This window comes from Lycium ferocissimum, chromosome 9 (assembly GCF_029784015.1).
Source record: "Lycium ferocissimum isolate CSIRO_LF1 chromosome 9, AGI_CSIRO_Lferr_CH_V1, whole genome shotgun sequence".
Taxonomy (NCBI): Eukaryota; Viridiplantae; Streptophyta; class Magnoliopsida; order Solanales; family Solanaceae; genus Lycium; species Lycium ferocissimum.
The window spans coordinates 29523601-29542666 of NC_081350.1; the positions used below are offsets into that span (position 1 = coordinate 29523601).

General features: G+C 33.7%; 1 protein-coding gene across 3 annotated transcripts; it reads right to left on the reverse strand.

Annotated features, from left to right (window-relative positions):
* Nucleotides 1–721: 721 nt before the first annotated feature.
* On the reverse strand, nucleotides 722–7662 carry LOC132030203 (probable ADP-ribosylation factor GTPase-activating protein AGD9). 3 transcript variants are annotated; one of them, XM_059419728.1, is made up of 8 exons: nucleotides 7448–7657; nucleotides 7226–7344; nucleotides 4772–5222; nucleotides 4343–4609; nucleotides 3250–3372; nucleotides 1295–1390; nucleotides 1050–1192; nucleotides 722–797 (listed from the first exon to the last, which is right to left on the reverse strand). In XM_059419728.1, exons 1-7 carry the CDS (start codon nucleotides 7514–7516, stop codon nucleotides 1085–1087), a joined length of 1233 nt encoding a protein of 410 aa, XP_059275711.1. In that variant the 5' UTR covers nucleotides 7517–7657; the 3' UTR covers nucleotides 722–797; nucleotides 1050–1084. The 3 variants fall into 3 exon arrangements, 2 of the variants coding, with proteins under 2 accessions (XP_059275711.1, XP_059275710.1); XM_059419727.1 differs by having other exon boundaries at nucleotides 767–1192; nucleotides 7448–7655; XR_009408006.1 differs by lacking the exons at nucleotides 722–797; nucleotides 1050–1192 and adding an exon at nucleotides 2835–2913 and having other exon boundaries at nucleotides 1294–1390; nucleotides 7448–7662.
* Between the last annotated feature and the right edge of the window lie 11404 nt (nucleotides 7663–19066).

The window sequence follows — 19066 nt, forward strand, 5'->3', positions numbered from 1 at the left end:
AAGAGTTTCTTAGAACAGTGATTGCACAACGCAAAACATACTTAGTCAATATACATACTCATAACTAAACCTTATTCTATTTTCCCTTGTTTCTCCAAAATCATTTATGAACAAATTATATGTTTATATTATTAATTAAAAAAAAACTTAGTCAATATCCATTGTGTATAGTTGTAATGAGAAATGGGATTAACACTTTAGTACACAGAAAGTGTTTGGTTTAAAATGTGGTTCCCCAGTTATGCGATTCATCAAGGATATACAAGTTCTTTTACGAAAGAATGAAATATTGAATTCAATTAGTGAAATTTCTTCAACTTCATTCTTTTCTTTTTGAGAATTCGAATTTCATGGTTTCTCTTCTTGCGTGTTTTCATTTCAGAGTAGCTTAAAATGAGCACGTCTGCGTAATTTCTTTGGTCATCTCCCAATCCTTTCACGACCAAAATTTTAAGACGAAATGTGTGTAGCGGGATTGTTACTTGATATACATGCAGACAAAAAACATGGTATTAACTCAGCTATTATGCTCAGATGTGGAGCTACAATATCATGTACGGGTTAGAATGCACCTAATACTTTTAATAAACCCCATATTTGTTTTCAGAAATTCATTAAATGTATGTAAATATTTAACAGCAATCTAGCAACTAAAACGAACTATGATTTCCTTGACAAGTTCGGAATCCATAAACTTCCCCCACTCCCGGATATGCTAGGCTGAAAGAAAAGTAAGAGAACCTTACACTACGTTGTGCACACAACAGAGACATAATTTTTGCTAAGATTACAAGTCGGTGATTTCTATTTCAGCTCTAACAGCACATAATACAGAGCAAAATATAACTCACAAACCTCTGTGAGCCTTAGGCAAGTAAAAAGAGTAAAACCAGACCCTCCCAAAAAAAAAAACACATACATCAGGAAATTTAAAGAGACATCTATAAGCTACTATAAAATAAGATACCAGCTTCTCAAGAGCCTAGTGTTCTAGGTCTTCTGAAAGAATGTCGAACTCTTTTCACTTCTACAAGTAATATTTAGGTGTTGTCAACTCCGTTTCATTTTTTAACACAGAGTCTCCTCACAGAATTCTGTCTTGAAGATCAGACATCAAATTGGATGCTAAGGAGGTAAGCCTCTTCCCAGTTTCCCCAGCAATATTTTTGATAGAGGACATATCCTGCTGTGCCTGGAAGAATAAAAAGGAGAAATTGGAAAAGAAATCCAGTCAACACCTTCATGGAAAAACTGGTGAAAAGCAATGCGTTGCGTATTAAAATTGCCAGTATACCTGGAAAGAGAGCCTATTAATAAGTTCCCCGGCGGTGATGTCTAAAGCTGCATCATCTCGACCAAAGAGGTCAGCGCTGGAAATGGCACTTGAACCCTATGAATACAAAGAGTGAGCAGAAAGTATGTTTTAGAGCCTGTGTTTGCTACTTCAGTTTTCAGGTAAACTTCATGTAAGTGAAACATAAGCTTTATTATAGTGATATCATCTTCATCTTGTTTTAAAGATAGAAACCCAAGCAAAACTTCATCAATTAGTCCATTATGCATCATAAACACATTTCAAACCATCACACAAGCTACGGTAATAAGTTAGTAACCTAATTATAGTATACTGTTGTTAGCTGCATCAAACAATTGGATTTATAGATTACAATAAGTTGAATCTGCTAAAATAAACTCAGCCATGGAGCAGTTATTAGAAGAATCTAGGGGTTGATTATTTTAGCAGTACGTTAGAGAGATCCACTATTTTTGAGTCATTACAGATGCATGATTGACAACTTGTCTGTAATATGATCTGTGAATTTATTCTTATTTTTTTAAAAGGAGGTCTCTGAAATGAGTTCCAATAGGAAGAGGATCAGTAAAATCACGTCTAGGCCTTTTTTTTTTCCCCCGGTAAAGTAATCAAATATCATTAGAAAAGCATCAAGAAGATGTAAGGTAGTTAACGACATATAAGAAAGCTCCTTATGCAGGAGTTTGAGTATGTGAAATAATTTGTTTCTAATCTTCGGTTCCATATTATTGTGACATAATTATTAAGAATATTCAACAAAAGTAATTTTCTCTTGAACTTCAGTGCATTAAACCCTCAAAACTTAGGTGGTGAAGCAACTTGCGTTTGCTTGTTTGGAAAACAAGAAATAACGAAGAGTCACGGCAATAGCAAATAGTTGTCTGAACAGGATTGCTGGAACAGTGAACAATCACCAGAAAGAAAACCGGAACCGGAATTCTCTGCCTAACAAGTCACAATAATACATACAACACTATCTACTCTCTTGCCTCAATCCCAAGCAAGTTAATCAGCTATATGCATCTTTGTCCAATATTATTATAAAAGAAAAAAGAGAAAAGCCTAAAAGTTCTCTGCACGAGTATTGCAAAGCAAAAACGGGCAGAAAGAAATAACCACACGCTGAAAGGATTTCATTCTTAATCACCAAAGAAACTGGCAATCAAAAAGTACTCAAAAAAGGTACAGATAGAGACTGAAAAGCAACTAGAAAAGTGACCACACAAATGATCAGAAGAAAAAAAGAGGAGGCTTAAAAGAAGCACATGCTCCACCGAAAAGAGGCCCGTTCCCGCAAAACAGATCAATATCTTGTGTGTTTATTACGAAAGGGAATCGGGTTAAATTCCTAAGTAGGGATTTAGCGGCTCACGGAAACTTTAGTAAGTCTGGAGAGATCATCAGGGACTTGGGGAAGAGTTACTGCCACCATATAACTATATAAGTATTCACCATGTTCAGAAACCAAATCCTGGTTTCTAATAAGTTAAACTTAGGAAGCTCTCACAGCAAAATTTACTCAGAGATACCATTCAAGTTGACGCACATATGCTGCCGCAAAGGAGGAATATCTGTAGTAGTTAGGGATGGAGAAGAATCTGAAAACGATCATGAAATGTTTATATAGGGCAGCATTAGAGGCAATTCAAGGATTCAATGCTTACTAAAGCAGTAGGCATACCTATATAAGGGTATACTATATACTTCCCTTGTCCCAAATTTATTAACCTATATTTGTATTTATGATTAAAATATAAACGCGACTTCTTTAGTATTTTGGAACATTAAATTTAATTAGTTGATATCAATTCTATCCTAGTTTATAAATGTTTACTCTATTGTTAGTTAAACTGCGATAATGACGTCAAATGTCACTCTAAAAGATTGTCAAAATAAGCCACGTAAACTGGGAGGTGTGTAATAAGCAAGCATACCGAGAATTTCTGTAGAGAAACTGAGGCTTCCATTTCAGCTTTACTCTGATCACCAAAGAATTGAGCAGATGAAATGGATTTGGCATTAGAAAACTTCTTCCTTGCTTCATCAGTTTCCTCGATCTGATTAGAGTATAATGCAAACAAATAAGGCAAAACAGCTGAATAGAACTGGATGAAGATCAGGAGGCAGAAAGAAGGAAAAACTTAATGTTACACAAACATCACAACTAAACAACTGACAGACAAATCAGGAGAAAAAGAACTGAGAGAGAGAAGGAACATAATCACAGATAGAACATCCAAAAGTAATTATGCAAAAATAAAAGCAAGAACCTTAATCACAGATAGAAACATCCAAAATAATACCTGAAATGTTTTAACAAGTAACCAAACACTAGAAACTTGAGGTACCAAAAGTTTAGGATGAAAATTAAATCTTTATTGATATTCCAGAAAGCTAGATATACACTGACAACCCTTGAGATGCCGAAATTTGCTGGAGGGAAGGTCGTGGAATAAGTATATACTCCGGAGCACTTGGGGAATTTCATAAATAAAAATAATAGCTTAGGAAGTGTCCAAAGCTCCAAAAGAACAGGGCGTTACTAGTTAATGATCCAGGTCGCTCCAAATAGGATGAAAACAAATTTCAAACGGCTTCACCAATTTCTAAATAGTTGGTGAATCCAAAAACTCAAGACCACCAAGAGTCACAAAGGCCTATCAGTTTGGAGATCCAAATAATTCCCTTTGTGTGTGTGTGTTTTTGTGTATGTGTGTGGGTTGGGGGGGGGGGTGATATATGTACTGCGCAAAACAGGCTTGAATGGCATCGAATCGGATCCAGATAGACCAAAAGCATAACTGGTGCAATGAGATCCGTAACAAGGAACATCAGACCAAGATCTCAATATTTGTAAGGCTCAATATGATAGAAACCAAAGACAGTCAGACACAACACAATAATGTTCACCTTTCTCCTTCCATTAAACTTGGCATATAAATAACATACATGATAAAGATTTCACTGAATCAGCTTTAACAAAATCCTGGATGATCAGGGAAAATAAAAGCTAGGATAAGAACTCACTTGAACTTTTGAAGAATTGGAACCTGTCTTCTTTGTGAAACCACTATCCATCCCATAATCTGAAAAAAAGCTAGTGGACTTTGGAGGGGCCACATGGTTAAGAACGCGACGGCCTCCAGAACTCGTCTCAGCAGGTTGGACATTGTCTGTGTACTCAAAACGAGACGGAAATGATGAACCAACAGTTGGTGCATTATTTGCGGCATTGGAGGAGGAAACTTGAACAGGCGGTTCTTCAGGCTTCTGCTCATAGAGACTTTCACTTGGCTGTACATGGCAAAGGGTCAATAGATTGGAAACCAAAAATCACTAGGACAAACTTTTTAAAACAGCAGGGATAATTTTTTTTGTTTCGGGGGAGTGTTCAATTAAGCATGATGCAGGAATTTCACGTAATTTCAAAGCATAAGTTGTAAGTCTAATATGCACCTTTTTAGTAAGTTTGCGAGCTCCAAGTCCACCAGACTTCCCAGCTTTCTTCGCAACTGTAGGTTTCTTAAGAAAGGCTGTAACAGCTTGAGAGGCTTTGGGTGAAGCAGAAAGCTCGGGTTTTTCGTCCTTCAATGAAGATGTTTCTTTTGAAGGTTCACTAGTCTTAATATCAGGAAATCCATTGGCAGCCTGAGAAGCAACAGGGGATGCTGGCAAACCTGCATCCTCTGCAGTACTTTTTTGAACCTGTGCATCCTCTGCATTACTTTTAGCAACTTCTTTTGAGAGTAACTGCCTATACAAGTCAGCAGCCCTTGAGGTATACTTGGAGTCAGTCTTGCCTCCATCGTTCCATCCATGCTGCTTGAAAAAAACTTGAGCACGGTTATTTCCACCAAAGTACATCATTTTTAACTGCTCTGGGGTCCACGAATCTAAATTTGTCGATCTGCAAAACTCAGCTTCTTAGTAAATGGAAATAAAAATAATAATATGACAGAGCAACAGCAGAAGATTTACTCTTATTCTTGCTTGACTACATCAACCCCTATTCCCCAACCCTAATAGAGTAAAGAAAAAAAAATCCTATCATCCAGCCACCAACATCTTAACCAACAAACCCGAACAACTGACAGTTAGTCTACTCTTCTCCCGACAGTTAGTCTACTCTTCTCCCTTTCTTTAACCAAGGGTGACCAAAGACATGAACTGACCGGCGATAGCTGGTACGGACACCACGGTTATCCAAAAAAAAAAAAAGACATGAACTGAAATCTCCCTTCCACATCACTCCCTGCTTGCTTTTTCAAGCAATCCCAACAAGACGGCAAAGATATTCAATATCTTACTCCTCATGGCCATCATAATCTGGACCGGCAGAGTTGGCACAACAGAAGTTAACATGTGAAAGGGGTAATTTCTGAAATAGTGGGAAAATAAGAAGTGGCACCAACTTTGTGAGGTTATTTATGGAACAATGCAAAAACAAGCAAGACTTTATCAAAACATTCCAAGTTTCCCTGACTAATTGGATGTAGTCTCCGGAAGACACTACATTTTACTCCATTTGTCTCTTAATATCCTTTCTTTTCATCCAGCCTTATGCTCTAGCAGTTTTTAACATTTTGATAAAAGATAAGGTATTGTATTAAAATTGAATAAGCAGTAAGCTAGTGTGTCAAAATGTAGTTGCAACTTACGAGTTGTGCAATTTCTCTCTCATGTCTAACAACAATTCTGAATCCTGTAAAAGTACCAGTTTGCACCAAAAAAAAACTATCAAAGAAAAAGCTCTAACTTATGGCCAAGTATGCTTCGCTAGTTGCCTTGGAAGATTTTGTTGTTCCTTCCTTTCCAGACTGTCCACCAGATAGCTTGGGGTATAGTATTCCAGATTTTGAGGGATATTTTGGGGAGACCATCTCTATCAGCAAGTAAGAAAGGACCCCCCCCCCCCCCCAATGTTCTTCAAATTACTCAAGACATCGCCTCATTAGTATCAATATATTATTCATTCTTAATTGTACATATTGAGAAGTTTTAGGCGTTGAGTTCCACTAAATCATAGAGTAATGGTCTCGCTGCTTCCCTTTCTTCTTCCACACATCCTGATCTAAGTCATAATTCCCCATCTCCAACAACCTTCCCCCTTAATAACTATAAACCTGACTTCTGTTAAACTTTTTTTACTATTATCGTTCGTTTTATTGATCTATCAATAAGCCGTGTGACAATCCATGGAATATCCTGTAATTTGCTCCAAAAACTCGTCTTAGTGTTCCAAAACCAATAATATTAGCCAGTCATTTTCCTTGTTCTCTTTTTTTTTTTCTTTTATTCTTTTCCAACCAAAATGGAAATGTACCAAAAAACATGGGAGTGAAATAGAATAATAAACTCATATGGTTATCATACTGTGATTTCATTGGTAGTAGCATATATGATTTTGACCAATTTATTTTATTACAGGCAAGGCCTTGCATCAATCGGAAAACTAATTAAGTCCATAAGAATACTGCCCACAATTTAATCTATAACTTAGATTCTCTCACAACTACTCATAAAAAACTGTCATCTTCCAATATTTAAATCGAAACATTGAACAACACAAGTAATTCATATCTACCAAAACCTAAGTTGCTCAGACTCTCCAAAAATGTTGCCGCTCGTATCCTCCAAAAATGCACTATTTTTGGAGAATCCAACACGCACCAGACGTCCCTTTTTAAGAGTCCGAGCAACATAGATCAAAACCACAAATATATCATAATATAAGTGAATGTTACCATATTATTTAAGAACATTTCACCAGTGTCTAAGTTACACAAAGTCACAGCTTTTAACATATTATCACTAACAACTTAACCATATTAAACCTAAAAAGCAATTAAATCAGCTCATTAAGCCAAAATAATAGTACTAGAAATTTTATTTTAAAAAAAAAAAGATTACCTAACGAAACTGATGTGAACGCCAAGGCTACGATGAACAGCGGAACAATCAATACACAAAAAGATGCCATACGTCACAGATGCCCAAGTTGGATTCTTAGCATTGCAATCAAAACACATCTAAATAACAACAAAATAAAAATTCAAATTAAATCAAAGTTACTCATAACAGATCTAAAACAGATCTCAATATTATCAATCAAAAAAAATATAAAAGAGGAACCTTGTTATCAGGCTTGGATTTGAGCTTCCGAAAAACAGCGTTTTTGTCGCTGAAATTCTCGGAAGCCATGGCTGTAGAAATAGAAGATTCTAGAACTTCCTTCTTAAATCGGAGAGATTGTTGATATGATAGATAGATAGAAAAACGTACAGAGATGATGATGATGATACACAAAATATAGAGTGAAGAGGAATATATGTGAAACCGCTAATCTCTAAATATAAAATACTGTTCTAATTAAATGGGTATTTTTCTTTTTCGGTACCAATCTTTGTGATTTGTAATTACTAGTAGCAAAATTTGGTTTTGTCCCTTAATCCTGGCTAAACTAATTTAGAGCCCGTTTGGATTGGCTTATAAGTTAGTCAAACCAGGTTATAAGTCATTTTTAATTTATTTGAGTGTTTGGTAAAAATAGACAACAACTTAAATTAAGTTAAAAAGTGCTTAAAATAAGCCAAAACCAAGAAGTTGTTCAACCCCAACTTCTTCTTTTTTGGCTTAAAAGTCATTTTGGTTTGACCAATAACTTTACCCTTTTATCCCTTATATTTTATTTTAATTCCAATACTACCCTTAATTCTAAAAATCTTTTAAGCACTTTTATCTAAACACGTAACTGCTTATTTATAAAAATAACTTTCAAAGACTTAAAAGCCACTTTTTTTCAGCTAATCCAAACGGGCTCTTAACCTTGGGGGTAGGTTGGTTCCTCGTGTTTTAATTATATGATGATAACTAATCCTGTATAGCTCGTATAAAATATTGAATTTGGTTGGTTGTGCAAGGAAAACTAATTGTCACATTACTTAACATAATGTTTGGTTTGCTATTTTTAAATAATATTTGCATTACACTATACGAGATTGTATTATTATTTATGCTAAATAGAGTGGAATAAGAATATGTGTACTAGTCATGCTGAGTTAGACTATTTTAAAAAATAAAGATGTTCTTAAAGTAATAAATTTTGTATAAATGTATATCTCTAATTATTAATCACCGGATAAATGCTCATTGTGTTGGACTTCTCATCCTTCCACTAACAAATCTATGTAAATTTTCATCTAATATAAAATTAAATAAATTCTTTCTTTTATGTTTAAATAAAAAAGAAAGTAATGTTAGTACTAGCTCTTCTTATTTACCCGTTTTGGCCATGAGAATTTTTCATTTTTTTTCCCGGAAAATTCTCACTTTATTTGAAAATCATTGTTTAGTCATGAAAAATTTAAAATACAACTTTAAGTTGTATTTGGAATTTGAAAAACACCTAAAACCCGTTTTTCACTTTTTTTTTTTAACTTTCTGTACATTCTTAAAATTAAATATTATTTACAAAAATTATGACCAAACACAACTCCATCTTCAACTCTAACTTCAAAAAAATTCAAAAAAAAAAATGAAAAATATTTGATTATCGTGGCCAAACGCCTACTAAGAAATGCATTAAACCTGTAATGGGAAGGATTAAAAGCACACAACTATATTCATTGAACATTTTCTCTTTTTATCATATTTTGTACTTGTGGTAGTACTCTGTATTGTTAATTTCCACTCCATATAGGATGTAAGATTTGAAGTGACGGGAATGCTCTGTAGATCTGTGGAATATTAAGAACTTGATTAAGGTGCGATGTTATTTTCTTTGTTAGGGAAAATGACATAAAAATCTGGCATGCTTGACTTGTGGGAACCAGGTGGTTTCTTTTTCTAACAACCTGGTAGTTCTTGGACGTAGACAGCTTACTAGAATCAAACTTTACACTAATCATAGGAGGAACTTTTAATATATTTGGTGAAAATCGAACTCCTTATGATTTGTTTTCTTTTCTCTCTTTTGGTTTTATATTTGGACTGATTTTGAAATTAAGGGGATTCTCTATCTCATTCAGGGGGGCAAAAGAAATATTGGCATAAATCAAAAGCTGATTTGTGCAAATATCTCTTCTTTAAGTTATTGTTTAGAACTTATCCTTATTTTAAAAGGTTAGTGCAAATATAATTCTTGACAATTACTTTGTTCGAATAAGGTAAGCTCGTGTAAGGGATACTCATATAATTTTCTGTTTGCTCTCAAAATATTAGATTGTTGTTTAACATTTGCAATAACTTTAAAAAATTTAGACTTCCATTATTTTCTCATAAGATTCTCAGTCTGCCCAAAAAATAATTTTTAGACCGTGAAGAATAAAAAGAGGATCATTTACTAAAAAAACTTATACAAAATAGGACAATTAGCGAAAATTTTACTAAGCACAAAGGCTAAGGGAACTTTTTACTCTAAATTTGATAATAAATGGCACGGATGGAATGGATTAGATTTAACCAAACTAAGTGATAAACAGCCCGTTTGGATTGGCTTATAAGTTATTTTCAGCTTTTTTGAGTGTTTGGCTGGCCAACTTAAAGTCATTTTGTTGCATAAAATAAGCTCAAAACAATAATTGAGCCCGTTTCGCTTAGCTTATCTAGAGCAGCTATAAGCTGAAAAACAGCTTATAAGCCAAAAAAAATAAGTTAGCCTACTCCAACTTATTTTTTTTATCTTATAAGCTATTTCCAGCTTATAAGCTGCTTATTTTAAGCCCATCCAAACAGGCTCAAAAACAGTAGTTTAACATGAGAAACAAAAACAAGCTTAATAATCGAGTATAATTAGCCGTTGACAAGTCACCTTTCAAGTAAAGACTTTGTAATCTTTATCTCAAAGTCAGAGGTTAGCGATTCCCTCATGAAGCAAAGGGTACAACTTTATTTGTTTTGCAGGTTTTCATTTGTTTTTATGTCACGTTTGATTTCTATAAATAATATTGAATTTCCCCTTAAAAGAAAAAGGATCGAACAACAAACTCAAGAAATCTTAATTATTTCCTTACAACATATTAAAGCAAACGAAACTAGAAATAAGCATAGAGTAGAATCGAACCTGAAAAAAATTAGAGTAGAATCGAACATGAAAAAGATTCATTAACAATGATACCTAATTTCAATAAAATAGGAGTCTATCACGGTATATGAGTTGAATATCGTGATTGATGCGTGAGGTTTTTTGCCTAATTGCCTATCTATGCTCATGAGCTTAAGTCTTGGGTTCTTATTGGGCTTAATAAAATGAACAACAAGTGGGTCTATTTTGGGATTTATAGAGTCAAGTTCATTAGGTTCGCTAGGCAAAATTGAGGAATTAACCTAAATAGCCTGTTCATTCAATCGCTTGGACTAAAAATAGCCGGCGGAGATATCATATATGTATAATTGAGTATAATTCATATATAATACAAGTGTAACTGTGTATAATAAGTAGATAATCTATTTATACTAACTAGGAAAAGTAATACTGAATTTGGCTGGCCATCCATATAAAGATACCCTATTTCCTGTTTAACTGATTAGGTTTGGATTGGCAAATATAAGGCCCTTTGCTGTTTTGAATTATGTGTGTGTTCATGGAAAGAGCGGATGTGCTTTAGATGAAGGCCCATTTTGTGGGATAAACAATGTAAGGCCGTCCCTTTAGATTAGATTGTTGCTTTTTTATTTTATTTGGGCATTGTTATGAAACACAATGCATGAATGTCCATTACACAAATTAATACCCACTATTTTTCTTCATAATGTAAATGTAAATAATTCCCCACTACTACTTACCATGATCTCCCCTATGACTTTCCCGTGATGCCAATTGGTTAATGTCATCTTTAACTATCTCTATGTAATAATATAAATAGATGTATGGAATGTGATATAGATATACTTGAACACACTTAGATGAATAAGAAATCTCTCATCATGTGTCTATCTTTTTTTATTATTTTCATCCTTTAATATTGTTATTGTTAACTTAATTTTACAACAGGCATGTAATAATTGTTAAATTTCATTTTTTTTTTTCTTTGGTATTGTTCCTTACACTTTACTTTTAGCCAACTGAATTTTCTAGTTTAGAACTTATGTTAGCTATCTGGTAGGAGTCTTAAAATTTTAAAGAGTATTTTCAACTTTGGAAACAATAATTCAAAATAAATATAGAACCAAGGACTTAGGTTACAAAGAAAATAAATTTAAGTTGTAATTCCGTAGAAATAAGATATCCTGTTTTGTACTATTCCAGATTATCGCTTTCTTGACCCCTTTTTCAAATTAGTTTTATTTTTTTGAAAACCTGTATTTAAAAATCTCCAAAAAGAGTTACAAACTCAAAAGAATTGTGGGAATTTTACATAAATGACTACACTTTGGGGGTTTAAAAATTGCCATAGCTACAGTTTCAATATTTACATTGCGTAGCTACAGTTTTCCCGCTGTATTCAAAAAATGACTCGTATTCATAAAACGGCCTAGCCGTATTCATGAATACAACATATAAAAAAAATTTCTAGATACACTAAAAATTAACAAAAAACACTCAAAAAAAAAAAAACGAATACAAAACAATAAATGAATACAAGCTAAAAAATTAACCAAAAAAAATAACGAATACACTCAAATATTGAATACAAAAATAAAATTGATTGTATTCATTTGTATATAGGTGTAAATTCACTCTATTCATTTGTATACAACATATTTCTTCAAAAAACGTGAAAAATATTGTATACAGTGTGCGTATACACGTATCCGGGAAAAAAAACTTTTGAAAAATATGTACACACGGATCCGGAAAAAAAAAATTCCGGTCAAAAATTCCGATCGTATCCGTGTACACCTTCTTCTCCTTCACCTTCTTTTCTCCGTCATCATCACCGTCACCTTCGTATCCGAAAATCCCGATCGTATCCGAAAATTCGAAGAAAATAATGCATTTTCCGATCAAAGGTGAAGACGCCGGAAAAGGGAAAAAAAGAGAAGAAGGTTGCTCCGTCGTGTCGGAGAAGAAGACGCGGAGAGGTTCGATCGGTTTCGCCGAAGCTCCGGCGGTTTGGTGGTGGGTGACGACGAGTATGGGAGAAGATGGAAGAGAGAGATGAGAGGATTTGATTGGAAGTGAATAATGTGATTGATAGGGTATTTTATTTTGTATATATATGTATTGCTATAAAGTTGTATTTAACATATTATTATTTACTATGGGATGTAATTATTTTAAACTATAGCTACTAAATATAAATATGTAGTAATATTAGTTATGCTATGTAGTAATCCCAAGAATTGTCACGGTTAGGGGTGTTCATGGGTCGGTTTGGATCAGTTTTGGGTTAAAATCAAAATCAAATCAATATTGTCGGTTTTTAAAATTATTAAAACCAAACCAAACCAAATATAATATATATTCATCGGTTTGGTTCGGTTTGGGTTGGTTTTTCGGTTTTTAAGAAAACTAATGGTATTTCTCTCTGTCATGTTTTTTTTCTACAATGAGGAGAGAATTTTCTATCCTTTTCCAACTTATAATTCGTTATTACCCTTTTATTGTGGTAGCTATAGTTTTCTTGCATTATGAAAAAAATGTCTTAGGATTTATGATTTAATTAAGTGAAAAAAAGTTTATAAGAAATACAAAAAATAAATCTGGGTAAATCTCATAGTTGTTTCTTTGAATAAATGAGTTTGACTTCATGGATTTCTTTTTAAAATGGGCTTAAGGTATAAAGTTCATTAGCCTATTAGAGATAAACAAAAATTTGCTAAAACATATATAAATTATTTAAAAGTATTTATAAAAATTAATATCTTGCATATGTATCATTATAAAAAGTATTTATAAATTTTGTCGGTTCGGTTGAGTTTTTTCTTTGGTGTGATTTTAGTAAAACCATAATCAAACCAAATACTATCAATTTTCAAAAATTTAAAACCAAACCAAACCAAACTCAACCCAAATAAATATCAATTTATTTAAGGCCAATTGACAGTTATATACATTCCCCATAAACTATTGACATATTTGTAGCCAAGAATTTGGTTTAGCAAATAAAAGCAGTTTGATTTGGTTCAATTTGGATCGGTTTTCAACCAAACCATAAACACCCCTCACGGTTGAAGGTTTGCGGGCTTCAAACATAATCTAAAGTTAGTAGGCCATTTAGCTATTTCAGGTGCATTTCTAAAGGGATGGCCCAGATTGTTTGTCTAAACTCTAAAGGGGTCATTTGCACGATTATCCTTGCACTGGTCTTTAATTTTTGTCCCTCAACTTAGTGGTCTTTAATTTTTATCCTTCGCCTAATACCCCGAGGTCTTGGGTTCAAACCCTGAGTCAATCAAAAAAAAAAAAAAAAAATCGGGCAAAAGTTAGGCCTTAAGGCAGAGTTTATCAAAATTTCAACTGAATTAAAAAAAAAAAAAATTGTCTTAATGCAAACCTCAACCTCAAGGTAGAGTTTTACCATGTCTTAAGGCAGAGTTTGCCTCAAACTCTGCCTGAAGGTTGCAAAACTCTGCTTGATCAGGTAGAGTGAGGCAAAACTCTGCCTTGAAAATCCAAACTCTACCTTGCAATTTTTTTTTTTTAATTTTTAATTAAGCAGGGATTTAAACCCGAAATCAAGAAATTTTTAGCGAAGGGCAAAAATTAAAGACCCCCAATCTGAGGGACAAAAATTAAAGACCAGTCCCTTTGACGGCAATCCGCACAAAAAAATGATTCGGAAGCTACCGCAAGACCCAGTATTTTGAACTACTAAAGCTGGAATATTTCCAGGGGCAAAAAGCTTGATTATTTAAATTTTATTATATTTTTTGTTCCTTCTTACTACAACACCCTGGTTCTCATTTGACTTCATCACCATTTTCCATTATTGCTTTGTAAAGTGGCCCATCTCGAAGACTTGAACAAAGATTCTTCATCCCTGCCTTGTAGTAGTAGTTTTTGTTAGTTTTGCAAACAATTGGATCTTAACCAACCATTATAATCATTCAACTAATAATCATCTAACAATTTTTTTTTAAAACAAAGTGCATCCATCTAATAATTGCAATGGTTAAATAACCCATGCATGGATGGGGTCATTTAATCTCGAGCTCGTTTGGTAGCAGGTCTTAAATAGAATAGTCATGATATTATATGTGGTCTTATTTTGTACCATAGTTGGTTGACATTTTGGGGCATGTATAACTAATACATGAATTATTTAATACACCAAAGGGTGTATTGTCTTATACCACCAACACCATGGGATAACTAATCCATGGATAATACATGGATAAAAAGTTAAAATGACAAAACTAGCCTTGTTTTGTTCCAAGAAACCTATAATGGTCAAGCATTCAAGGATATAGTTGTAACAAAATGTTTTTAACTTTAAAAATAAATAAATAAATATCAAATGATATCTTCTGTGTTCAATTTCAGTGCAATAAACCAAACACCCAATAAAAAATAATCCCTACATTACTAATCTTTACATTACCAATCTTTGCATTACTAATTCATGCATAACCTATCTTTGAACCAAACGACCCCTAAGGAACTTATCTTTGAACCAAACGACTCCTAAGTCTCCGTATAAAGATTTTACCCACCATTCTTTCCTATTTAAATACCAAAGAAAAAGAATATACACATCTATATTATCTTTGGATTTGACTGATTTTTCCTATGCTATTAATGTATTTTAACCTATTATAATAGTGTGTTTAGGTTTGTATACGGTCAATACCGGATATAGCGTGCCCGATGACATTCGAACTGAACCGGAGGGGCGCCTAGACCGGAGATGGGCATGGAGACCATTCGGTCCACCACCTTTACCGTTGCTCCGTTCACATGTAGTTGGTCCGGTATGCGCCGCTCCGCTCCGTTACTCGGCTGTCCCGCATGGCCGTCGCTCCGTTACGGCCCGTGGTCCGTATGGCCGTTGCTCCGTTGTAGCCGTTGGTTCGTACAGCAGTTGGTTCGTACGGCCGTTGGTCCGTGTGGTCGTTGGTCCGGTACAGCCATTGAACGTGAGCCACGCGTCAGTAGCGTCCTGTCATGGTCAGCCATCAACCATGCGTGTGTCGGACGGCGCACACACGGTCCAATCCCACCAAATCCGTTCGGTATGTCCTTGTTATTGTTATTTTATTTTGTTTTCAGTTCACATTGTACGAAGTCCATGGAGGCAGCACTATAAATATGGGACACCCCCCTCCTTTGGAGGGGTTGGCTCCCTTTATCTTTCAAGAACATTTGCAATTGAAGAATCTCATATTTTCATTCCCCTCTCATGCATTCGGCCTAGGCCATTTCTTTGTAGAATTATTGCTAATCATATAATACATTGTTCATAAACGTTTACATCTTCGGCCGCTTCATTAATGAGCTTTCCAATTTCTATTTCCTTTATCTAACATACATCAAGAACAAAGCACATATCCTATACCCACTTACAAATTCAATTGATTATCCGATTTCGGGGTAAACAAGGTTAAAACCCTCTAAACTATCATCGTTTTGCGAATTTATATCTAAACTAAATATTAAGTGTTGTTCACGGAACCCCCTTAATTACCATGAACTAATCATGTTAAAATATCCCCTGAAACAACATAACATACTACATAAACATCAGGCTCAAAAAAACAAAGAGTTCCAAGTGGCATACACGTGAACTATTTCATCTCTCACGCGTCTCTCAACAAGTTAATCACAATTAAGGGGTTTTAAATCTAAAGGGAATTATTGTCCGGAAGGGGGAGGGGGCAATGGAATTTTTAATACATATACAGTGTATGAGCAAAAGCTATTGATTCCCCAGAACCCATATCTGAAGAGCGCGATCCGCCCCTGTCTACGGTATTCTTACCTACTATCATTCGTACTCGCGCGATGCGCGGTCAATATTAAACAAAAATTAATTTTAGCAAATTGTAATATTATTTTCTTGAGCTGATTAAATAAAACCCAATAAAAAGTTCATGATATGAATAAAAAAAACTAATCATGTGATCACTTGGAAACAACCTCTATGTTTTCACAAGCAGGGGGTAAGATTTGCGTACACACAACCTTCCTTAGATTCCACTTTTATGATTAGCCTGTTAATCTTGTTATTATTGTTGTTGTTACTGTATAGTTTTTGGATGAAATAAAATATCGTCTTCCATTCTTTTATGAAACTAATGTTCCTAAAATGTAACATGCTTGAAAATAAAAATAATTAGTCTCTTGTGTTCCCCAAATGCAGAATTTGTGTTTGTGAAAGGAAACTAAAAATATGATAAACAAAGAAGCATATAATGGAACCTTTCATCAATTTGATTGCAATTGCCAACACGACATCAAAGTTGATAAACCAAAAGATCAAAATAACATGAGCATTAGTTTAATTAATAATATCAAAACATCATAACAAAAGTTAGTAGTTAAAAATCGCTAACTCGACTAATAAATTTTTTAAAAAGAAAGTGAATATTTGTCTTACTTACTTAATCGAATAAACAAACAAATGAACAAAATCAAAATAATTACATCGAAGAATACTACTTGCTTGAGTTCAGACGACCTGGATATAATAGATAAATGAAATAATTTTGTAACTTCCTTTTTGTAATACGGCCATCACCCATCTGCTTATAGAAAATGAAAAAATTAAAATTGAAGAAGTTACTAAAATTTTGGAATTCTGTATAATTATTTTAAAATTATCAAATAAGTAAAAGTAATTGATTTCAACCTCAATAAATTAAATAAGTTGTGGTAGGAATCTTGAACCCATAAAGTTAAGATGTGGTTCGGTCAACGACATGTTTTAAATGCTTCGCAACTTGCGTTCTTATTACGCTTCTTTTTGATGTGACGCTGTTCTGAGCTTCACTTGCGTAGTTTCGAATTTTTAGTTCACGGTCCTTGAGTTTCACTTTCATAGTTTCCAACATACAGTGCTTGAGTTTTACTTGCACAATAACAAACTCATCTACACATGCATAACATATTTTCTATATGAAGAGACCAAATTAAAACACAAATTTTGCTTTGAAGGTTAAATATGCTTAGTCAAATATCACAAGGATCAAATTAAGAGTGGAATAAGAGTGTAAAATGGAGGAAAAAATGGTAAGGGGCTTACACCGTATGCATTAATAGTAGACTTGAAAATGGTTGCCCATGTACCTATATTGCCAGCCTCATCATCTTTGTTTTTCTCCCTTCTCCTTGCATAAATATAGCCGAATCATGAATGCAATCAGAATCTTACTGAAACTAACCAGTGGTGACATGTCAGTTCATGACGTTTCCCTTCATAATTTTCATACCAGTTCATGGTATTAATCAAATAATCTTGAACTTATCTTGTCAGAGAGTGTGAGGAGAAGTACACGTCAGATGTTAAGTTTAACCTTAAATAAGTACTCCACTAAAAAAGGTAAAGAATGCCCTCGCTGGGCAAATAATAAGAAATACATCTCAAGCAATTGACCTTCGAACTAATCTGCAAATTGGCAATTAAGGATCAAATAATGTGGCGCTGTTAAAAAATTTACTCATACAAAGACAATAGTTGCACAGGTAAGGAAGCATATTGGTATCTCTTCAAAGATGTCCACCCATGAAAGATTCTTTTCCCTCAACGTAAAAATTGCATTAGAAACTGCTTTATATAATCGAAACTGCTCCTATACATTTGCATAAGCTAAGATTCTGTTGAAGTGAGAAACTGATTCCTTATTTTATGAAAATCCTTATTTTTTAATCAGAATTAATATAAATTATTATCAATTGAGTTTTCCACGTTATCCCTGTTCCATATATAGGAGTATTCGTTATGTATATACTTTATAATTTATATATATTATTGAACAGAAATTTTGAAAACTAATATCAAATTAACGATTTGTAGTGTTAAAAAAGTAATATATAAAATAAAAAATAACTAACATAATTAAAAAGATGAGTACATGTAACAATCTAAATTCAAAAACATTAATTTGAAGATAAAATTGTTATCCGTGAACCAAACTTGGCAGTGTTGTTATTAGTGGCATTTTTTTTTGAATTTCTTTTTGAAATAATTTTCAAGTTTTCGTAAAAACTTAAATTTGTTGGTTTCTAAGAAAATATACCCTGCTCTCAATATTTATTTATTTAAAATTAAATAATTCTGATTTTGTTGGTTACATTGTTTGTTTTCACATGGTTTTAAATTTAAATTCAACTACTCCTGGTTTTGCATTTTTTTTTCTTCATATTTTGTATTTTTAAATTGAAAATTTCAGGTGCTTACAATTGGCATCATGAGAGTGTTTTGCCTCTCCTATTCCATATAGATAGAATACACTTTAATTAAATAAATTGATTAGTTGAATGTAAATGTCCGATACGAGTAATTAAGTATTTACTCCGTATCTATCCACATATTATAACTATATAGAAGCATGGGTTTTGGAGGTGGATCGTCGTCATGCCTGCTTCAGGGGCTCTTTCGAAATTTCAGTTAATTATCAGCTTTAAGGCTGTTGTACCAAATGGTGTTGTTCACGTACATTTCATTTGTTAGACAAAACACACAACTAACATTTCCTTAATTCCCCATGCGTCCCCTTAAAGAAACATATAGGGCAAAATACATCAAAACACCCCTAAACTATACCCAAAATATCGATATCACACCTAAACTATACGAGCGACCTATTACACACCTTAACATCTTAAAAGTGAATTAAATTACCCCTCCACAGACCCAAACTCAGGCGCGT